Below are 20,965 nucleotides of genomic sequence, written 5' to 3'. Positions count from 1 at the left end.
TGGATCACAGGAAAGCTCTGGCCATACTGCTCCTTTAGAAAGTAGCACAGCTGTGATGAGTTTCTTCTCTTTATCTCCAGGAAATGGAAAACTGGGTCATGATCGGGAAAGTTATAGATGTCTTGTGTTTCTGGGGAGCACTTCCCCTCTTCGTGGTGGGCACCCTCGCCATCTTCTTCATGGGGCACTTCAACAACGCGCCAGACCACCCCTTTAAAGGCGGCGGACGCCAGTTTCCCCTGTGTACAACTTCTAGTTAACCAGGTATTCTGCCGCGTGGGCGTCGCTGGTAGAACATCGAAGACGGAAATTCTGGACCGTTCCAAAAGACGTGGGTCATACCAATTACCAAAAAGCCAAGAAACATGTTGTGGAAAACCGCACAAAAATATTTTATTGTAAATTATTATTTTAATTTTGCAAGAAAAATATCAGCTTAATATTATTCACCGATGGACACTTCTGACAACCCGGCTGACAGTTTTTCTCCGTTGAGTTGACATTGATGGAGTTTTTTCCTGGTGAAGACTCGAAGAACCGCCAAGATTTTCTGAAATGGCCTGACCAAAGCGCGGCAGAGCTACGTTCCGATTCCAGGTCTGGGTTCCCAGGATCTAATATGACGGATCTTCCCGGACAGTGTGTGGCGACGCGCACCCGTGTACAAGAAGAGACGGACCGCGTGCTATAGAGTCAGTTTTGTATTTCTGAAACTTGAGTTGTCTCTGGTAAAGTAAATAAAATCTTTATTAAAGTGAATGTCTGAGCAAAAAAAATAAACATTTTACACATTTAGTAAATCTCTGCAATACATGCACTCCTCCCCCCCCCCATGTTTTATCTCTTTAAAGTGCTGCAACTGAAAAAAAAAAAAAAACAGTTGATCCTGCCAGAAATCCAGTGATCTCCTAACTTCATGTGTTCTCTGCTGCACTAAAATCTCCAGCAGTGTTATCAGTCCTACCCAGGTTTCCTTTACGTCATTGAGAGGGACGGGTGTTCTGTAGTCCCGTCTCATGGGGGGCAAAGCTGCTGCTTCATAGATACAGTACAGTGAGTGAGCGTTGTCACCCTAGGACAGGAAGTATGGGCCAGATTGACAGCGGAGATACGACGGAGTATCTCAGATACTGGGTCGTATCTCTCAGAGTATCTATGCGACTGATTCATAGAATCAGTTACGCATAGATGGCCATAAGATCCGACAGGTGTAATGGTTTTACACTGTCGGATCTTAGGATGCAATACCGCGGCCGCCGCTGGGGGGAGTTCGCGACGTAAACCAGCGTCGGGTATGCAAATTAGGAGTTACGGCGATCCACGAAGATTTTTCCCGCCGTTACGTCGTTGCAAGTGTTAGATTTCCGTCGCAAAGATAGGGCACCTTTAATATGGTGTAAAAGTACTCCACCATGTTAAAGTATGCCTGTCTTTTTCCCGGCGTAAGTGCTTTGTTGACGTCGCGATTCTCAAAACGTTGGCGCGTCGTAATTTCACGCAAAGCACGTCGGGAAATTTGCGACGGGAGCATGCGCTGTATGTCCGGCGCGGGAGCGCGCCTAATTTAAATGGTACTCGCCCCATTTGAATTGGACCGCCTTGCACCGGACGTGTTTACGATACACCGCCGCAAATTTCCAGGTAAGTGCTTTGTGGATCAGGCACTTAGACTGAAAACCTGCAGCGGTGTAACGTAAACGGTTTACGTTACGCTGCGCCGCGGGTATGTGAATCTGGCCCTATGTTACTGGCAGGATCACCGGGTGAAAATAAAATAATAAAAGCCTGAAAGAAAAAAAACAAAACAAAAAACAAACGCGGCCACCACATCTAAGGACTAGTACGTTGTCATGCATCAAATATTTGTTGGGTTTAGATAAACTTTAAAGTGGTTGTGAAAGCTGAAGGTCATTTACCTTCAGGCAAGCTATACCTAAGGTAAAAAAAGAAAAAAACTTATGTGTGCTGCTTCTCCCCATATTAACCATAGTCCCCTTCAGCGATCTGTACGAGAGCCTTGGCTGTCCTGGGCCTCTCTCTCCTCATTGGCTGAGACAGCAGCAGTATCCATTGGCTCCCACTGCTGTCAATCAGAGTCAGTGAGATAATGAGGGGGGGGGGGGGGGGGGTGGTTCTTTGCGTCTTATGGACCCATTTGACCAGGGCTCTGGAGCAGTCATGCACAGGTGCCCCAATAGCTATGACTAAGCATTGTATAACAATGTGAAACGCGTCAGCTATATTATCCCACCGTTTGCTGTTTCTCTGTTTGTGCAGTGTTTTTTTTACTGGATTAAAGGCTTTTATTGTTGTTTACATTTATCGGAGTGCGGCTGTCCATACCTTCTTGCTTCTATTTATACCAATAGCAAGTGGCTTGCTATTGGGAGCACTAATCAAGGGGGAGGAGCCAAGAGCGCAAGTGGAGGTCCCGAGAAGGAGGATTGGGGCTGCCATCAATCTATCCAATCAGGACCCGAAACACCGGCTGGAGCTGCTGTGCTTGTCCCTGTCGCTAGAAAGACCGGGTTCAGGCAAGTAAAAGGGGGGCTGCTGCAGCACAGGAGGTTTTTCAACTTAATGCTATAATATGCATTATTATATGCTATAAGGTGAAAAACTACGAGGGTTTACAACCCTGTGAAGGTACAGTACTGCAAAGTTTTAAAAGGCCGTTTATATGCGTTTGTGTGTGTACATGTGTTTTTGTATGCGGCTACATGCGTTTATGTCTATATGTGTGTACATGCGTTTGTGTCTGTGTGTGTTTTAACCCCCTAAATGCAGCATCACCACACCACAACCACATGCAATGCACACAGTTGCATGGTGGTTGCAGTGCAGCCCCATGTGTGTATGTGGGTACATGCGTTTGTGTGTACATGCGTTTGTGTGTATGTGTGTACATGCGTTTGTGTCCATGTGTGTACATGCGTGTGTTTTAACCCCCTAAATGCAGCATCACCACACCACATGCAATGCACACAGTTGTAGGGTGGATGCAGTGCAGCCCCATACATCTGGTGGTATACTTCCAGCTGAGGCCACAGCTTGTGTACATACCCAGCTAAAGGGGAAGCAGTTGGGTATGGTAAATACCACGAAATTGAGTGGTTTAACACCCCCCCCCCCCCAACCTCACATGTGAACAAGCCCTTGTTTCACATATGTGCAGCTGCATGCTGCGTGTAGGGCAGGAAAAAGGTGTAACTGCGCTAAACCAGAAATTAGTGTTCCTCTTTAAGGAACACAGATAGAGGACATAAAGCCCAATAAATGTATGTTGTACCTAAAAAATCAATGACAAGCACAAATACAGTGATACATGTAAATAACAGTGATATAACAGTGATATGTTGTGGCTCCAACCAACTGTATCAGTTGGTTGGAGCCAACTGATATGTGCACGGGTGTTTAAATCTGACACTTCTCTATGGACTGTCTTCACTTACTAGGGACATTTATTTTTTGAACATCGAGTCTGCTCTTTTTTCCTTTTTGTTAATTATTTAGCATGATCAATTTTCTTCACTTATACTGCAACTCTCTTTGCATTGGCTGGAGAGTACACTGATCTACAGGTTAGGTTCCCAGTTGGTTGGAGCCACAACATATCACTGTTATATCACTGTTATTTACATGTATCACTGTATTTGTGCTTGTCATTGATTTTTCAGGTACAACATACATTTATTGGGCTTTATGTCCTCTATCTGTGTTCCTTAAAGAGGAACACTAATTTTTGGTTTAGCGCAGTTACACCTTTTTCATGCTTTCCTATGTTGTTTCACATATTAATTGCTGCTTATTAACCCATATTGAGGCTGGGTTCACACTACTACACTACTTTCATTCTACTTTGCTCTGCTACATTGGTCCTACATCCATCCTACTTTCATGAACAGGATACTACTTTGGTCTGACTTCAATGATATTCAATGGGCCTGAAGTAGGATCAATGTAGGACCAAAAGTAGTACAGGGAGAATTTTCAAAGTCGGACCGACTTGTGTAGGACCAGTTAAGACAGCTCTCATAGGGAAACATTGATTTTAACACGTCATGCTACATGAGGCTCCCAATGTAGGACTGTTTGTCGGACAAGTGTGAACCCAGCCTCACCATTGAACATAGCGCAGTTGTTTCCATTTTTTCCTGCGTGTAGGGCAGCCCATTCATTTCATTGAGCTGCCCTCCCCGTAGAAATACAAGGAAAGAAGGCCCGACCCTTTTTAAAAAAAAATTGTGCCACACCAAAAACATCTCTGCGTGTCGGAAATGAGCGTTTTTTTTTTTTTTTGCGCATGCTCCGCGACACGCAGTAACCTAAAGCAAGTCTTAGATTGGAGTGCCTCGGGACTGTTAAAATACTGTTTAAGGGCACTTCAACTGGAAAAAGGTTGAGGAACGGTGCTACAGAATGTCACTTGGCAGTCTGCTGACATCACATCCAAGATGGCGACTCCCCAGCAACAGTCTCGGGGGTTCTTGGAAGTCTAAGTAAGGGAGGGGAATATTACAGGTAGATAACATTCATAAAATATGTTAAATGCACATATCATCTTATGGGAAGATTGTTATTGGGATGAGGAGTCTGGTGACAGGGGGGGGAGATTCAGATAGACATACGACGGCGTATCTCCTGATACGCCGTCGTATCTCTGAGATCCGACGGTCGGATCTATGCGGCTGATTCATAGAATCAGGTTCCGCATAGATCTCCCTTAGATCCGACAGGTGTAAGTGACTTACACCGTCGGATCTTAGGCTGCAATTCCCCGCCGGCCGCTAGGTGGCGCTTCGGTTTTTTACGTGACGAATATGCAAATGCCGATTTCCGCCGATTCAGAAACGAACGCCCGTCCGTCGCTTTTTTTTTACGTCAGTTGCGTTAGGCTTTTTCCGGCGTATAGTTACCCCTGCTATGTGAGGCGTATCCTATGTTAAGTGTGGCCGTCGTTCCCGCGCCAAGTTCTGAATTTTTACGTCGTTTGCATAAGTCGATTCAGAAAAGCGCTGGACGCAAGTTACGCTCACGCCAAAACCAATGACGTCCTAGCGACGTCATTGGGAGCAATGCACGCCGGGAAAATTCGCGGACGGCACATGCGCAGTTAAATCGGCGCGGGGACGCGCCTGATTTAAATACTACACTCCCCCTAGCCGCGGAATTTGAATTCCGCCGGGGGATTTACGATACGCCGCCGCAAGTTTTGAGGTAAGTGCGTTCTGAATACAGCACTAGCCTCTCAAACTTGCGCTGGCGGATCGTAAATCAGATAGATTACGCGGATCTAAAGATCCGCTAATCTATCTGAATCTACCCCAGGGTCTCTAATTCTGTGCTACAAAGCACTGACAATTTCTAGACCAGCGTTTCTCAACTCCAGTCCTTCGAGGCACCCCAACAGGTCATGTTTTCAGGCTTTCCATTATTTTGCACAGGCGATTTTATCAGTTTCACTGCCTTAGTAATTACCAGAGCCGTTCGAGGGAAATCCTGAAAACATGACCTGTTGGGGGTGCCTTGAGTTGAGAAACACTGTTCTAGACAATGGGCACATATTTGGGCAGATATGTTCATTTCATAATGGGTGGCACAGAGCATAGTCATCCGGATCATCCCAAGTTCAGACCCGTCCTAACTTACTTCAGACTGTCATTGTGAGTTTTGTACTCCATGATGGTGTTTGGTGGGAGGTTGAGGACTCTCCGTAGGGTGTCTCGGATGCGGACTGTACTCAGCTGATCGTTGGCTGTCTTGTTCCAGATGGAGAGGATGTCCTCCTGTGGGGGGGTCATATAAAGGAAGCTCTAATCAGTCAATACTCCAAGTGCATGGGGAGCATCAGAGACCACGAAAAATCATACAGACATACAAACTTATGCCGGCCATACACTATCCGAAAAATCCACCGAACCCATTTTCGAAAAACGGACACTCGGCCGTGAGAGAAAATGCAATCATGCCATCATGTAATGACCGATAAATCGTTCAGTGGACATAATTAATCAATTTTTATTTTATTTTTTACATATAGCTAGTGCAAACAGTTCAGACGGGAAACACATTAACCTTTCAATTTATCGTTCGTTTGGCAGAAAATTTCCAAACTTGTCCTTTTTTTTTTTTCGGCTCAAAAACGTCCCAACGATTATCGATTGTGCGCCCATTAACCACCTGCCGTCATTATACTGCGGCAGTTTGGCAAGATCTCGCGAACCGCCGTAGCTGTACGTCGGTCCCTTTAAGCGGGATAGCAGGCATTGCGGGGGTGCCGATGCTCGTGACTGGCGGTCGCGATGACCGCCGGCCGTGAACACGAGAGGCAGAACAGGAACAAGTCCCTAATAGCTAGGAACCACGATCTGTCGTTTCCTCTAGGCCAGTCCCCTACAGTTAGAAGCACACCCAGGGAACACAGTTAACCCCTTGATCGCCCCCTAGTGTTAAAGTGGAGGTTCACCCTAAAAACATGTATTTAACATTCCATTCATCATAATTCCAACATTTAAACAAATCCGTTTTTTTTTTGCTGTACAAACCGTCTTATTGGTATTTTACACCCGGCTTCCGGGTTCTCACTCCCGCGGGAGTAGGCGTTCCTATGCAGAGGCTAGATGATTGACGCCTTGTGAAAAACTTCCCCCCGGCGCATAAGGCGCGTCACCAGTTTTCCGAAAGTAGCCGGCTCTATATGGTGCCTGCAGTCAGCTCTACATGGCAGGCGCCGTATAGCGCCGACTAGCAGTTCGGCTACTTTTGGAAAACTGGTGACGCGCCTTATGCACCGTGGGGGGTTGTTTTTCACAAGGCGTCAATCATCTAGCCTCTGCATAGGAACGCCCACTCCCGCGGGAGTTTGAAGCCGGGTGGAAAATAACAATAAGACGGTATGTACAGCAAAAAAAATAAAAATAAACGGCATAGTGTAAATGTTGGAATTATGCTGAATGGAATGTTAAATACATGTTTTTAGGGTGAACCTCCGCTTTGACCCCGCCCCCTAGTGTTAACCCCTTCCCTGTCAGTCACATTTATACAGTAATAAGTGCATTTTTATAGCACTGATCGCTGTATAAATGTGAATGGTCCCAAAAAAGTGTCCGATGTATCCGCCATAATGTCACAGTGCCGATAAAAAAAAATAATAAAAAAACGTAGATCGCCTCCATTACTAGCAAAAATAATAACAATAATAATAAAAATGCTATAAATCTATCCCCTATTTTGTAGACGCTATAACTTTTGTGCGAACCAAAATCAATATACGCTTATTGCGATTTTTTTTTTTTTACCAAAAATATGTAGAAGAATACATATCGGCCTAAGCTGAGAAAAAAAATAAAAAAACGCTTTAAAAAAAAAAATTGGGATATTTATTTAAGCAAAAAGTACAAAAAATTGTGTTTTTTTGAATTGTCGCTCTTTTTTTGTTTATAGCGCTTTTTGCGCTATAAACAAAAAAAGAGCGACAATTAAAATACCAATCGCACAGGTGATCAAATACCACCAAAAGAAAGCTCTATTTACGGTGTATTATATTACTGCAGGACATGCCTATTACCTGCTATCACCTGAAAAGCAGGGCAGTGGAGTCGGTAGATAAATGTTTTGACTCCTAAGGGCCCTTTCACACTGAGGCGTTTTTCAGGCGCTTTAGCGTTAAAAAAAGCGCCTGTAAAACGCCTGAAAGAAGCTGCATCTGCAATCCCAATGTGAAAGCTCGAGTGCTTTCACACTAAAGCGCCTGAAAAACACCCCAGTGTGAAAGTGGTCTTAGCGTTAAAAAAAAGCGCCTGAAAGAAGCTGCATCTGCAATCCCAATGTGAAAGCCTGAGTGCTTTCACACTGAGGCGCTGAGCTGGCAGGGCGTCAAAAAAAGTCCTGCATGCAGCTTCTTTGCAGCGCTTTAGGAGCGGTTAATACACCGCTCCTAAAGCCCCCTTCCCATTGAGGAAGCTTTTTTTAACGCCAAAGCGCCTGAAAAGCACCTCAGTGTGAAAGGGGTCTTAGCAGCGCTTTACCAGAGTTTTTCGGGCGCTGGCAGTGTGAAAGGCCTCTGAAAGCACTTGGGCTTTCACATTGGGATTGCAGATGAGGCTTCTTTCAGGCGCTTTACAGGCTTTTTTTAAACGCCAAAGCGCCTAAAAAACGCCCCAGTGTGAAAGGGGTCTAAATGTTTTGACAATCTAAATTTAGTAGAAGTTGGAGTCGGTGCATTGTTTGCTGACTCCGACTCCAGGTACCCAAAATTTCCTCCGACTCCACAGCCCTGCAAAAGGAAATAAAGTTCTTCGGTTGTTCACTGCAAGCAGGTTGGATTACTATTGCAGAAGAGACATGCAACACAATACATACCTTGCCTGTTCGCAGCACCCCCCCCCCCCCCCATGTAAACTGAGCTGTGCATATGCAGCTCATCGTTCGCCTTCCTTCTGCTATGCCCTGAAAATATTATGAAAAATAATCAAAATTGCCCTGCCAGGTGAAATTTCCTGTTTGATGGTGGACAAAGGAGACGGCGTGACTCAAACACTTGGGCAGTTATATGAAAAATAAGAATTTGGTGTGGTGAGTGATGACAAAGAACATGTACACAGTGTACAGCGATGTCCTCCCTCACACTACAGAACTCCACCAGGCTCTGTCTGCCTCTTTCCCTCTTCTACGTAACATTTTCCTTCTGCCATCTGTAAAAACAAGTCACTGGGATCTCCAGGACCGGAGCATCACTCGTCCATCATCTCACAATGGATCAGCAGCTTGCCGTAATAAAATGATCAGTGTGTGTATATATATATAGGACCCAAGTCAGTTCTATTGTCTGTCCTTTCTAGCAGAAGGGACTAAAGCCAACACCTATAGTGTAGCGGTAGGTCACAGGGAGTATCAATACCTGGAATCGAATAGACACAACTACTCCACAGATCTCTTCTCCCACCATGAACTGCTCCCCCACCATAGCCAGGATGATGTTCTCCCAGAACCGAGAGGCCAGACCTTTCCTTAGGCGTATGATCCATTTACCTCCATTTTTATTGGCTTCATCCTGCAAATAGATATAAAAAAAAAAAAGAAAAACGGTACTGAGAGCCTGATGAGATATAAGCGGTTTTCTGATGTATAATGCATTTCCTCCTATTCCAGAACACTTCCCAAAATATATACAAATGCTGCTGACTTTTAAAATATGGACACTTACCTGTCCTGGGCGCCCGCGATGTCCGCAGCTGAAGCTGATCTATCCCTCGGCTCTCAGGTGGAGGCGCCGCCATCTTCGATAAGGGAATCGGGAAGTGAGCCTGCCACAGCCTGGTTCCCAACTGCGCATGCACGAGTCGCGCTGCCCATTCCCACTGGTCTCTGATGTCCTATGGGATCTGTGTGTCTCCCAGAAGACAGCAGGGGGGGGGGGGATACAGAGGAGGGGCCGGACATGGCGTAGATCACCGCGGATACTGCGGAGAGCTATACCCGGAAGTGGGAGCAAATACCTGTATTACACAGGTATCTGCTCTCCCCTCCCCCTGAAAGGTGCCAATTGTGACACCGGAGGTGGGGGGGGGGGGGGGTGGGTTCCGAAAAGCAGAAGTTTCATTTTTGGGTTGAACTCTGCTTTAACGAGACTACATTGCCACAACTCACCTTTTTTTTTTTGCACATATTTAAAAAAATCATCTTAGGCCTGGGTAGTGCCATATCGCTAGAAAATGGCCTGGTCATTAAAGTGGAGGTTCACCCTATAAAAATGTTTTAACACTGCATCCAGCAACGTGCTGCATCTAAAATGTCACTGACCTTTATTTTTTTTCCCCCTGTAGATATCGTTTAGCCATGGAATTCGCCGTGGCTTCCGGGTAGGGAATCCCGCGGGAGTGGGCGTTTCTATTGACATGCCAATCAATTGGCATGCTAAACGACGGCGCACACATCACGTCACGACTTCCCGAAGGAAGCTCGGGTCGGCTCGGCTCTATTCGGCGCCTGCGCACCGGTGCAGAATAGACCCGAGCTTCTTTCGGGAAGTCGTGACGCGCTGTGTGCTCCGTCGTTTAGCATGCCAATTGATTGGCATGTCAATAGAAACGCCCACTCCCACGGGATTCCCTACCCGGAAGCCGCGGTGAATTCCATGGCTAAACGATATCTACGGGAAAAAAAAAATAAAGGTCAGTGACATTTTATATGCAGCACGGTGCTGGATGTAGTGTTAAAACATTTTTATAGGGTGAACCTCCACTTTAAGGGGGTAAATCCTTCCGGTCCTTAAGTGGTCAAAGTAAAAAACCTTGAGCCTTTACAACTGGTTTAACTGTGGCTTCCAGCAGGAGCCTCGCTGTCAAACTCCAACTCCTGGATCAGATTAATCTACCCTTAAAGCAGGGTCCACCCCCACAGCAAGGGTTAAATGCATGTTAGGTCTAGGTGAAGATGAAAAGGCTTACCACCCCCCCCCCCCCCCCCCCAAAAAAAAAAAACAATTTTTCCTCTGGGGTCCCGCAGCGTCATTACATACAATGCAGGACTATAAACCCTGCACCTCTGGAGCGACCCTGCGGGATAAGGCAAGTATAGCTCCTTATTCCTGCACCCCTAGACTGAACATACATTTAACCCTTGCTGTGCAGGGAGGCCCACAGCAAGCATAGATTTTGCCCAATTCCTGGAGTGGGGCTTTAATCAATTAGGCTGGGCTGGATAGGGGGCGTAGTGGCTGAACTGACTATGGAAGATACAGGCACACCACCGTATCTCTAGTTCTGCTTTAAGGGCCTATATGGCATACACTGCTTTATTAAATACCTTGCTCTTTTTTTTTTTTTTTTTTATAATAAGCTGTTAAAGATTCTAAAAGGTCAAGGCTTTTTACTTTCATGCACTTTATGCATAAAGGTAAAAAACCTTCTCTGTGCAGCCCCCCCCCCCCCTAAATACTTACCTGTGCCCCATCACAATCCAGCAATGTGCAAAAGAGTCTCTGCTTTCCGGGGACTCTACCTCCTCATTGGCTGAGACAGCAGCAGGAGCCATTGGCTGCCACTGCTGTCAATCACAGCCAATGAGGGGAGAGCCGAGCCGCAGCTCTGTGTGTGAATGGACACGCAGAGCAGCAGCTGGGGATCGAGCATGCATGAGTGCCCCTTTAACAAGCTGCTTGCTCTGGGGACACTCAGCAGAAGAGAGGGGCCAGGAGTGCCAATGGGGGACCAGAGAAGAGGAGGACCAGGGCTGCTCTGTGCAAAGCAGGCAAGTATAACATGTTATTTTATTTTTGAAATAAGAAACAAATTGACTTTAATAATACTTTTACAAAATTCCTTATTTTACATGTATGAGTTTTTATCAAATTATTTTACAATTATTATTTTCCCCTGGAAGTACAGGGACCAGCGGCCATCGGTGGCATGGCCTTATACCTAGGAGTCCCGTGGACAGCCGCGCGTTCCTACTTCTAAAACAGAACGTAGATTAATGATCTCTTGGAGGCCATGTTAATGAGGACTGTTATTCACCTCATAAAACAGTCACATGTTCCACCTACCTCCCACATGGGCTTGATTCCCTCTTTAAAGAGGTGAAAGTCGCTGTATCCGCTCAGGTCTCCGGGACGCACCAGATGGCTGTACACCCTCCAGAACTGCTCCACCTGCAGAAGACAGACACATTAGGCGCTTTTTTTTGTCTTACACTCAGTGATCCTGCCAGTAACACACTTCATCTTCTAAGGTGACAGCACTCACTCACTATATTGTATCCATGGGAGGAGCACCATTGACAGCCTAGGCTGCTCTCCGGGTTTGGACTACAAATATGTCATCATATCTTCGTCTTCATTATGTGGAGGGTGAGGGAATTAGTAGTTTACTTGGAAGGAACATGACATTGGGCCAGATTCAGGTAGGGGCGCGCAAAACTGCGGCGGCGTAACGTATGACATTTACGTTACGTGGCCGCAAGTTTTACAGGCAAGTGCTTGATTCACAAAGCACTTGCCTGTAAAGGTGCGGCGGCGTAGCGTAAAAGGGGTCGGCGTAAGCGCGCGTAATTCAAATGATCCCGTAGGGGGCGTGGATCATTTAAATTAGGCGCGCTCCCGCGCCGAACGTACTGCGCATGCGCCGTCCCTAAAATTTCCCGACGTGCATTGCGGTAATTGACGTCGCAAGGACGTCATTGGTATCGACGTGAACGTAAATGGCGTCCAGCGCCATTCACGGACGAGTTACGCAAACAACGTAAAATTTTGAAATCGCGACGCGGGAACGACGTCCATACTTAACACTGGCTGCGCCTCCTAATAGCAGGAGCAGCCTTACGGCGAAAACGATGTACGCAAACGACGTAAAAAACGAGCGCCGGCCGCACGTATGTTTGTGAATCGGCGTAAGTATGCAATTTGCATACTCTACGCTGACAACTACGGGAGCGCCACCTAGCGGCCAGCGTCAGAATGCACCCTAAGATACGACGGCATAATTGACTTATGCCAGTCGTATCTTAGGCTAAAGTCGGCGTATCTATCTTTCTGAATACAGAAAGTAGATACGCCGGCGCTGCTTAGCAATTACGCTGCGTATCTATGGATACGCAGGCGTAAATGCTCTCTGAATCTACCCCATTGTTTGTGCCATCAGTGGAGCTCTCACAGGAAGGGACAAGATGTGGAATTTCTGGATCAACCAATATTTTCCATACTTGCTAAAAATGTTCTTGGCGTGAAAATAGAAAGTGACTGCATCAATTGCAACAATTTATCCTTTAAAACATTTTTGTTTTGCCTCTAGCAGAACGTGTAATGCATGCATATGGTGGCAAGAAAAGTGCAATTGAACACCCAGCCGACCCCATTATACACCTCCCAGCAGCTTGAGGTTACACTGTATGAACTGTCACCAACATCTCCCGGTCACGGCTTCTGATCAGGAACCAACGGGATGGGCTCCTGATTATGTGACAGCGGTGAGAGCAAATCACAGTGCTCACATGATGCAGAAGCTGCCCACACCACCTCCCAGGCATTGAAGTAGAAGGAAATCCTCCTATCGTGTTCGGCCAAGGAAGCTGCCATCTTGGCCTCTGTTTAGTCTAAAACTTAGGGTGGTGGGGGCCCCTGGGCTTGAGTGTTGATTGAGGGGCCCCCTGAAGCCGAAATCGAAGCTGATCAGAGTTGTTGAGCGGGGGGGGGGCGGTGCCACCGAAATCGAAGCTGTTCGAAAGTTGTTGAGCCGAGATCGAAGCTGCCACCGATCCGAGTTGATCAAAGTTGTTGGGGGGGGGCCGATCGTGGTTGTTGAGCGGGGGGGGGGGGGGTAAAGGGGACTTCTTACCTCTTCATCAGCAGCGGCATGGCTCTTCCATGCTTCCTCCTCCTGGGCCCCCTATTTGTAAGTCCGGCCCTGACTGCCGTGATGCTGCACATGTGATCAGTTATGACACCAGCCATTGGATGGTTTACCAGTTTGGTTGAGAGCACAACCAATGGGAGTATTTCTGGCACATGCCAGAATGAAAATGTAACAGTTTTTTTAAACTGTTAATGGATGGGTTTATTGCCGCTTTAAAGGGTCAGTTCATCTTTTCAGAAAAAAATAAATAACAATTAGGTGAACCAACACAGTACACCCTACCCACCACCTCCCTGGTCCCCGCTGCACTTACCTCTGTGGGGGGTGAGCTGTCACTGCCCCTGCAGCTGGTGTAGCAGCCCAGTGATTTTTCCCCTTCTTTCTTGTAGGATTTCTGGGACCGATCAGAGTCATTCAGATTGGTCAGTGCTGGCACGTGACTGCCCTGACCAAATCGGAATCAATCACATCTGACCTACAGAAAAAAGTGGGGATTTCAAATCCCTGGATCACTACACCAGCTGTGTGGGAAGTGACAGCTCATCACCAACAGAGGTAAGTGCAGTGGGGTCCAGGGGGTAGAGAGGGTGCAGGGTGTTTGTTCAACTTTTTCAGAAAAGGGAACTTATACTTTAAACCCCTCTAAGGATTCAAATAATTTTTCACCAGTGTTTTATTCAGAATTTCTAGGTAGCCTTCCAACAATCACTAGATAGAGACACCTATAGGGGCTCATTTCACACCATACATGCATGAAAAGTGATGGGAAAACTGTGCAGATCTCACTTGCAGAGACATCATTTTTCCTCAGTTTTCATGCACGACAGTTATGTGCCCCATTTCAGGGCTCAAAATTTCAAGCTACTAGCCAGGCCTCAAGGGTTACCACCAGTTGTCCCACCAGCCCCGCCCCTGATTTCACCCCTAAACACGCTCTCAAAAATTATCTCATGAAATGACACTTAAATGTTTTATGCAGAAATAAGTCATAAAAATAAATATTAACAACAAATTTATCCCACCAATGCAGGCTGCCTGTGCCCATAATGCAGCCGTGTGCCCACCAATGCAGCCTACCTATGCAAGGGAGGAGAGGAACAGGAGAGCCACCCAGGTGATCAGAGCGCAGCGTGGGGGAACACAGCGATAACAGCTTTCATTTCAGTTGCCGTGTTCCCGCCGCTCAACGTCATATACAGCCCCGCCCCCTGGCCAGGGAACTTTGATTGACAGATCAACCGTCACCAGGATTGGACGGGTGATCTGTCTATCAAAGTCCCGGGACCAGGAGGAGGGGCTGTACTTGACAGCGAACGGCGTGGAACACGGCAATTGAAATGAAAGCGGTTACCACCGTGTTCCCTGCCCTGTGCTCTGATCACCCAGGCAGCTCTCTCTCTTCGATGATCGCTGGAAAAAGAACTCCCATTCCACCCAGGCTGCCGGAGGTGCTTGCCCTCCCCCCCCACCTCAGGCAGCCATATAGCTCGCCAGCCCTCAAAATCCACTCGCAAAATGCGAGCAGAATTTTTGAGGACTGCCCTATTCACACCAATGTTGATGTCACGTCGGTTTTTTTCCCCTGTGCAGAAAAAAATCATCACGTTATGGTGTGAACAGGGCACAAAGAACCAATGGGTTGTTTTTGTGTCCTTGCAGAACGCGTGCAATAAAACTGACCTCTCTGCACCACGCTGTGAACCAGGCCTAAAACATGGCGGTTGAAATGCAGATTTATGGTGTCACCACTTTGTCATGCTCAATGGTGGGATTATCCTCAGCGTGTTGAAGTCCCGGAAAGGAGGCAAGTTCATTATGTAATCACAATGTGCACTCATCCCTGAAAACACACTAAACCTTGTAGCAGAGGAAGTATAAGGTAGGTCTTACTGTGGCCACTGTGCCAAACGGACGGATGTTCTCTGCATAGTTCAGAGTGCTTGCCGGCCGGGAGGGAGTCCTGCGGGAATACCAGAAGGTGTAGCGGAACTGGAGAGGGTGCTCACCGAGGGGGATAGCAATCTCCTAAAATACAAAATAATACAAAATAAAAATCGATCATCAGGATAGATAACAATACAGAAATATTATTGTATACAATAAATACCTAATTACCGTCTAGATCAGGGATCTGCAACATTTCTAAACAAGGGGCCAGTTTACTGTCCTTCAAATTTTAGGGGGGCCAGACTGTGGACAGTGGGAGCAAACAATGCTCCATCGATGGTATTAAGGGAGGAATAGTGCCCCATCATTGGTGTCAGTTGGAGAAACAGTGCCCCATCAATGGTATCAGTGGGATGAATAGTGCCCCATCATTGGAATGAATAGTGCCCCATCATTTGAATGAATAGTGCCCCATCATTGGAATGAATAGTGCCCCATCATTGGAATGAATGGGAGGAATAATGCCCCAAAATTGGTGTCGGTGGGAAGAATAGTGCCCCATCATTAGTATCAGTGGGAGGAATAGTGCCCCGTCTTTGGCGTCACTGGGAGGAAAAGTGCCCCGTCTTTGGCGTCACTGGGAGGAAAAGTGCCCCGTCTTTGGCGTCACTGGGAGGAAAAGTGCCCCGTCTTTGGCGTCACTGGGAGGAAAAGTGCCCCGTCTTTGGCGTCACTGGGAGGAAAAGTGCCCCGTCTTTGGCGTCACTGGGAGGAAAAGTGCCCCGTCTTTGGCGTCACTGGGAGGAAAAGTGCCCCGTCTTTGGCGTCACTGGGAGGAATGGTGCCACGTCTTTGGCGTCACTGGGAGGAATGGTGCCACGTCTTTGGCGTCACTGGGAGGAATGGTGCCACGTCTTTGGCGTCACTGGGAGGAATGGTGCCACGTCTTTGGCGTCACTGGGAGGAATGGTGCCCCGTCTTTGGCATCACTGGGAGGAACGGTGCCACGTCTTTGGCGTCACTGGGAGGAACGGTGCCACGTCTTTGGCGTCACTGGGAGGAATAGTGCCCCGTCTTTGGCATCACTGGGAGGAATAGTGCCCCGTCTTTGGCGTCACTGGGAGGAATAGTGCCCCGTCTTTGGCATCACTGGGAGGAATAGTGCCCCGTCTTTGGCGTCACTGGGAGGAATAGTGCCCCGTCTTTGGCGTCACTCGGAGGAATAGTGCCCCTTCTTTGGCGTCACTCGGAGGAATAGTGCCCCTTCTTTGGCGTCACTGGGAGGAATAGTGCCCCGTCTTTGGCGTCAGTGGGAGGAATAGTGCCCCTTCTTTGGCATCACTGGGAGGAATAGTGCCCCATCTTTGGCGTCAGTGGAAGGAATAGTGGCCCATCTTTGGCGTCAGTGGGAGGAATAGTGGCCCATCATTTGTATCAGTGAGAGGAGTAATGCCCCATCGTTGGTAGTCAGTGGGAGCAATAATGCCCCATCGTTGGTGTAACTTGGAGGAATAATGCCCCAAAGGGCGGATAAAAGCAAGCAAAGGAGAGAGCACTGGTTTAGAGAATAAAACTTGTGAATGAAAAGACGTGTTGAGGTGAAAGGAAAGTCTGTTCACAATGTACAAGGTGTGACCGACTGGCCAGTTTTTAGGGAACTGTAACCCCATTTACAAAAAGGAAGCTCCAAATCTGACCTCCGGCTTCCCCTTCAGTCTTACACAGTTGTACGGGTTCCTCTACTGTACTAAACAAGGATTACTCAGATTTCACTGCACACTGTGAGCTTCTCATAATGTGCATTAGAAGCCGAAGCAAGTCAGATGAATCATTTCCTGGCTGGAGGATGTCAGGCCTGAGGGCTCTGGGGAAGGGTGGTGCCGAGATGGTACCGCCCCGCCTGAATCTGGGAAGAGGGAAGAAAGAGTTGGTTGAAAATATTAGAATAGGTCCATGTGACCGGGTGACAACACAAGCACTTTTGTCACTCTATAACAGGAAGTGCTTGAGCAAGGACCATCATGGCAGGATCCCCGGAGGTTTTTATTTTTTTTAAATAAAACTGTAGATTTAAAAAGATGAAAATTGTTTTTTGAATTTCCCAAAAATGTTACAGTTACATCTGTAGATATTCAGACCTCGCTGGGGCCTCTTTTCTCACCGAATCAACTTGCTCATGAAATTATTAAATAAAACCATTTTTAATACATAACTTATTTTAGATCCAGTGATGACATCACAGGACCTCTGTGCTCCCCTATACATAGTTAGTCAGGTTGAAAAAAGACACAAGTCCATCCAGTTCAGTCCATACAGTGCAGGCAGATCGTGATGGGAGGAGCTGGCAGGATGCTGTATATGGCTTCCTGAAAACATCAGGTCCCCCTTCCTCAGTATTCCTCCCCAGAGCCCTCAGCTCTGATGCAATCAATGGGCGGGCTCTTGGGAGGAGTTATGAAAATATCGCAACGCCTTTAAAAGTGGGTGTCAGTCTGGAGGAGTGGGCATTCCTGGGCAGGACAATATTTGCATGCAGACTGCACTAGGCAACGCCCACAGGTGATGCTGAGCCTCCATGATTGAAAGAACTGAAATCCAATCAATAAAAGGGGCGGGCCAGTCAGGCTGGATACCCAATCAATGAAAGGGGCAGGAACAGTGAGGCTGGAAAGCCAATCAATGAAAGGGGTGGGCCAGTCAGGCTAGAAAGCTAATCAATGAAAGAGGCTGGAAGTCCAATCAATGAAAGGGGTGGGCCTGTCAGGCTGGGAATCCAATCAATAAAAGGGGCGGGCTAGTCAGACTGAAAATCCAATCAATGAAAGGGGCAGGCCAGCCAAGTTTGACATCAAATCAATCAATGAAATGAGCGGACCAGTCAGGCTGCAAATCCAATCAATGAAAAGGGGGGCCAGTCAGACCCGAAATCCAATCAATAAAAGGAGGCGGGAACAGTCTGACTAGAAATCCAATCAAGCAAAGGGGCGGACCAGTCAGGCTGGCAAACCAATCAATGAAAGAGGCGGGCCAGTCAGGCTGGAAATCCAATCAATGAAAGGGGCGGGCCATTCAGACTGGAAATCCAATCAATGAAAGGGGCGGACCAGTCAGGCTGGAAATCCAATCAATGAAATGGGCGGACCAGTCAGCCTGGAAATCCAATCAATGAAAGGGGTGGACCGGTCAGGCTGGAAATCCAATCAATGAAATGGGCGGGCCATTCAGACTGGCAATTAAATCAATGAAAGAGGCGGGCCAGTCAGGCTGGAAATCCAATCAATGAAAGAGGCGGGCCAGTCAGGCTGGAAATCCAATCGATGAAAGGGGCGGGCCAGTCAGGCTGGAAATCCAATCAATGAAAGGGGCGGTTCATTCAGACTGGCAATTAAATCAAAGAGGCGGGCCAGTCAGGTTGCCAATCCAATCAATGAAAGGGGCTGGCCAGTCAGGCTAGAAAACTCAAATCAATGAAAGGGGTGGGCCATCAGACTGGCAATTAAATCAATGAAAGGGGCGGGCCAGTCATGCTGGCAATCCAGTCGATGAAAGGGGCGGGCCAGTCAGGCTGGAAATCCAATCAATGAAAGGGGCGGGCCATTCAGACTGGCAATCCAATCAATGAAAGGGGCGGGCCAGTCAGGCTGGAAATCCAATCAATGAAAGGGGCGGACCAGTCAGGCTGGAAATCCAATCAATGAAAGAGGCTGGGAATGGGGGTGATGTGACGGGGTCAGTGGGCCATACAATGGACATGTGTGGGTTAGCGGCAATATGAGCTCGGCCACCTGCAGTGTAAATGAGAGTCAGCGAAAGGAAAACTGTGACCCGTCTTTCTATTTTCAGTCTGTGTCCCCACTGACTTCCTGCTGGCACAGGAAGTGATGTGAAATCTCTCCACTGGGGACACAGAAAGCAACAATGAGCACAGGGATGGGTTAGACCGTCAGCCATGTTATCACTGCCGTGTCTCCTGCCCTGGGGATAATGCCCTGGTGTCACAGGAAGGGAGATGAAATCTATCCAAGGGGGTCACCATCAACAGAACTGTCCTGTCACAGGGCTGAAGATGGGTTTATATACAGAAGCTCCTTGTCTGTACACTGACTCCAGGGTGTCCTCCCTTTATATTAATGCTCAGTGGCGCCCTCCTCAGACGCTCGGACCAATCTACACCCCAAATACCCCACCATGTTTAATCCCACACACGGTGCACATGGCAACAGCAATTTCCGGCGCGCTGACATGACGTCACACGTCTTACCGGAAGTACCCCTCAAACAGCCGGTTTGTACCTTTGACGTGATCTCCTCCTCGCCCTCCCGAGCATTAACGTCGTCACTCCCCGACAGCCCCATGAGCGCTGGTATGAGCGGCCGCCTCCCGGTAACTCTTCCGCCTTCTCAGCTCACCTCGGTGCGCCCGAAACCGGACAGCGCGGTGGCGTCACGCGTCTTCCACTGGGCGGGACCGACTGTAAACGGAAGAGGCGGGGCCATCGCGAGAGGGGGCGGAAGCTAAGCTGGGAGAGAGAGAGAGAGCGAGAAGAAACACGTGACCACCTGGCGCCGCTTTGAGAGAGGGGGCGTGGTCTTTCGTTAAAGTGACATTAAAATAATATATGATGATAATAGCAATTAAAATGTAATTATTTGATTTTATAGATATAATAAATTTAATATATTAAAATTGTAAATTAGCTAATATTCTGTATTAAGTAATATATAATGAGTATAATTAATTAATAGTAATTATTATTATACAGGATGTATATGGCACCAAAAGTTTGAGCAGCGCTTTACAACATGAGGGTAGACAGTATGATTTCAATACAGGAGGAACACACAATACAGGAGGAGCACACAATACAGGAGGAACACACAATACAGGAGGAACACACAATACAGGAGGAACACACAATACAGGAGGAATACACAATACAGGAGGAATACACAATACAGGAGGAATACACAATACAGGAGGAACACACAATACAGGAGGAACACACAATACAGGAGGAACACACAATACAGGAGGAATACACAATACAGGAGGAATACACAATACAGGAGGAATACACAATACAGGAGGAACACACAATACAGGAGGAACACACAATACAGGAGGAATACACAATACAGGAGGAATACACAATACAGGAGGAACACACAATACAGGAGGAACACACAATACGGGAGGAACACACAATACAGGAGGAATACACAATACAGGAGGAATACACAATACAGGAGGAATACACAATACAGGAGGAACACACAATACAGGAGGAACACACAATACAGGAGGAACACACAATACAGGAGGAGCACACAATACAGGAGGAATACACAATACAGGAGGAGCACACAATACAGGAGGAATACACAATACAGGAGGAATACACAATACAGGAGGAATACACAATACAGGAGGAATACACAATACAGGAGGAATACACAATACAGGAGAAACACACAATACAGGAGGAACACACAATACAGGAGGAATACACAATACAGGAGGAGCACACAATACAGGAGGAACACACAATACAGGAGGAACACACAATACAGGAGGAGCACACAATACAGGAGGAATACACAATACAGGAGGAACACACAATACAGGAGGAACACACAATACAGGAGGAACACACAATACAGGAGGAACACACAATACAGGAGGAATACACAATACAGGAGGAATACACAATACAGGAGGAGCACACAATA

General features: G+C 47.2%; 2 protein-coding genes across 3 annotated transcripts in view; one reads left to right on the top strand and one right to left on the bottom strand.

Annotated features, from left to right (window-relative positions):
• CHRNE (cholinergic receptor nicotinic epsilon subunit) overlaps positions 1-795 on the top strand; it is a 61,926-nt gene extending 61,131 nt beyond the window's left edge. For both annotated transcript variants that reach the window (XM_040346847.1, XM_040346845.1), the window contains exon 12: positions 81-795. In XM_040346847.1, coding sequence (XP_040202781.1) covers positions 81-260 — 180 coding nt within the window. In that variant the 3' untranslated portion in view covers positions 261-795. The remainder of the gene's footprint in view (positions 1-80) is intronic.
• LOC120933575 (eukaryotic translation initiation factor 4E type 2-like) lies at positions 369-19,717 on the bottom strand. Its single transcript, XM_040346848.1, has 6 exons — positions 19,529-19,717; positions 15,240-15,374; positions 11,546-11,650; positions 8,900-9,052; positions 5,650-5,786; positions 369-725 (listed from the first exon to the last, which is right to left on the bottom strand). Exons 1-6 carry the CDS (start codon positions 19,589-19,591, stop codon positions 686-688), a joined length of 633 nt encoding a protein of 210 aa, XP_040202782.1. The 5' UTR covers positions 19,592-19,717; the 3' UTR covers positions 369-685.
• Between the last annotated feature and the right edge of the window lie 1,248 nt (positions 19,718-20,965).

Source organism: Rana temporaria, chromosome 3, assembly GCF_905171775.1.
Source record: "Rana temporaria chromosome 3, aRanTem1.1, whole genome shotgun sequence".
In the NCBI taxonomy this organism is placed as follows: domain Eukaryota; kingdom Metazoa; phylum Chordata; class Amphibia; order Anura; family Ranidae; genus Rana; species Rana temporaria.
This window is presented reverse-complemented; position numbering and strand designations above follow the sequence as displayed.

What these genes read in the sequence shown, in the direction of transcription:
- LOC120933575 (XM_040346848.1), bottom strand. Translation starts at nt 19,591, where the DNA reads ATGGGGCTGTCGGGGAGTGACGACGTTAATGCTCGGGAGGGCGAGGAG. An exon ending in CGTTTGGCACAGTGGCCACA is followed by an intron (nt 11,651 to 15,239) that starts GTAAGACCTACC and finishes TGTCTTCTGCAG; the next exon opens with GTGGAGCAGTTCTGGAGGGT. An exon ending in ACTCACAATGACAGTCTGAA is followed by an intron (nt 726 to 5,649) that starts GTAAGTTAGGAC and finishes TTACTTTACCAG; the next exon opens with AGACAACTCAAGTTTCAGAA.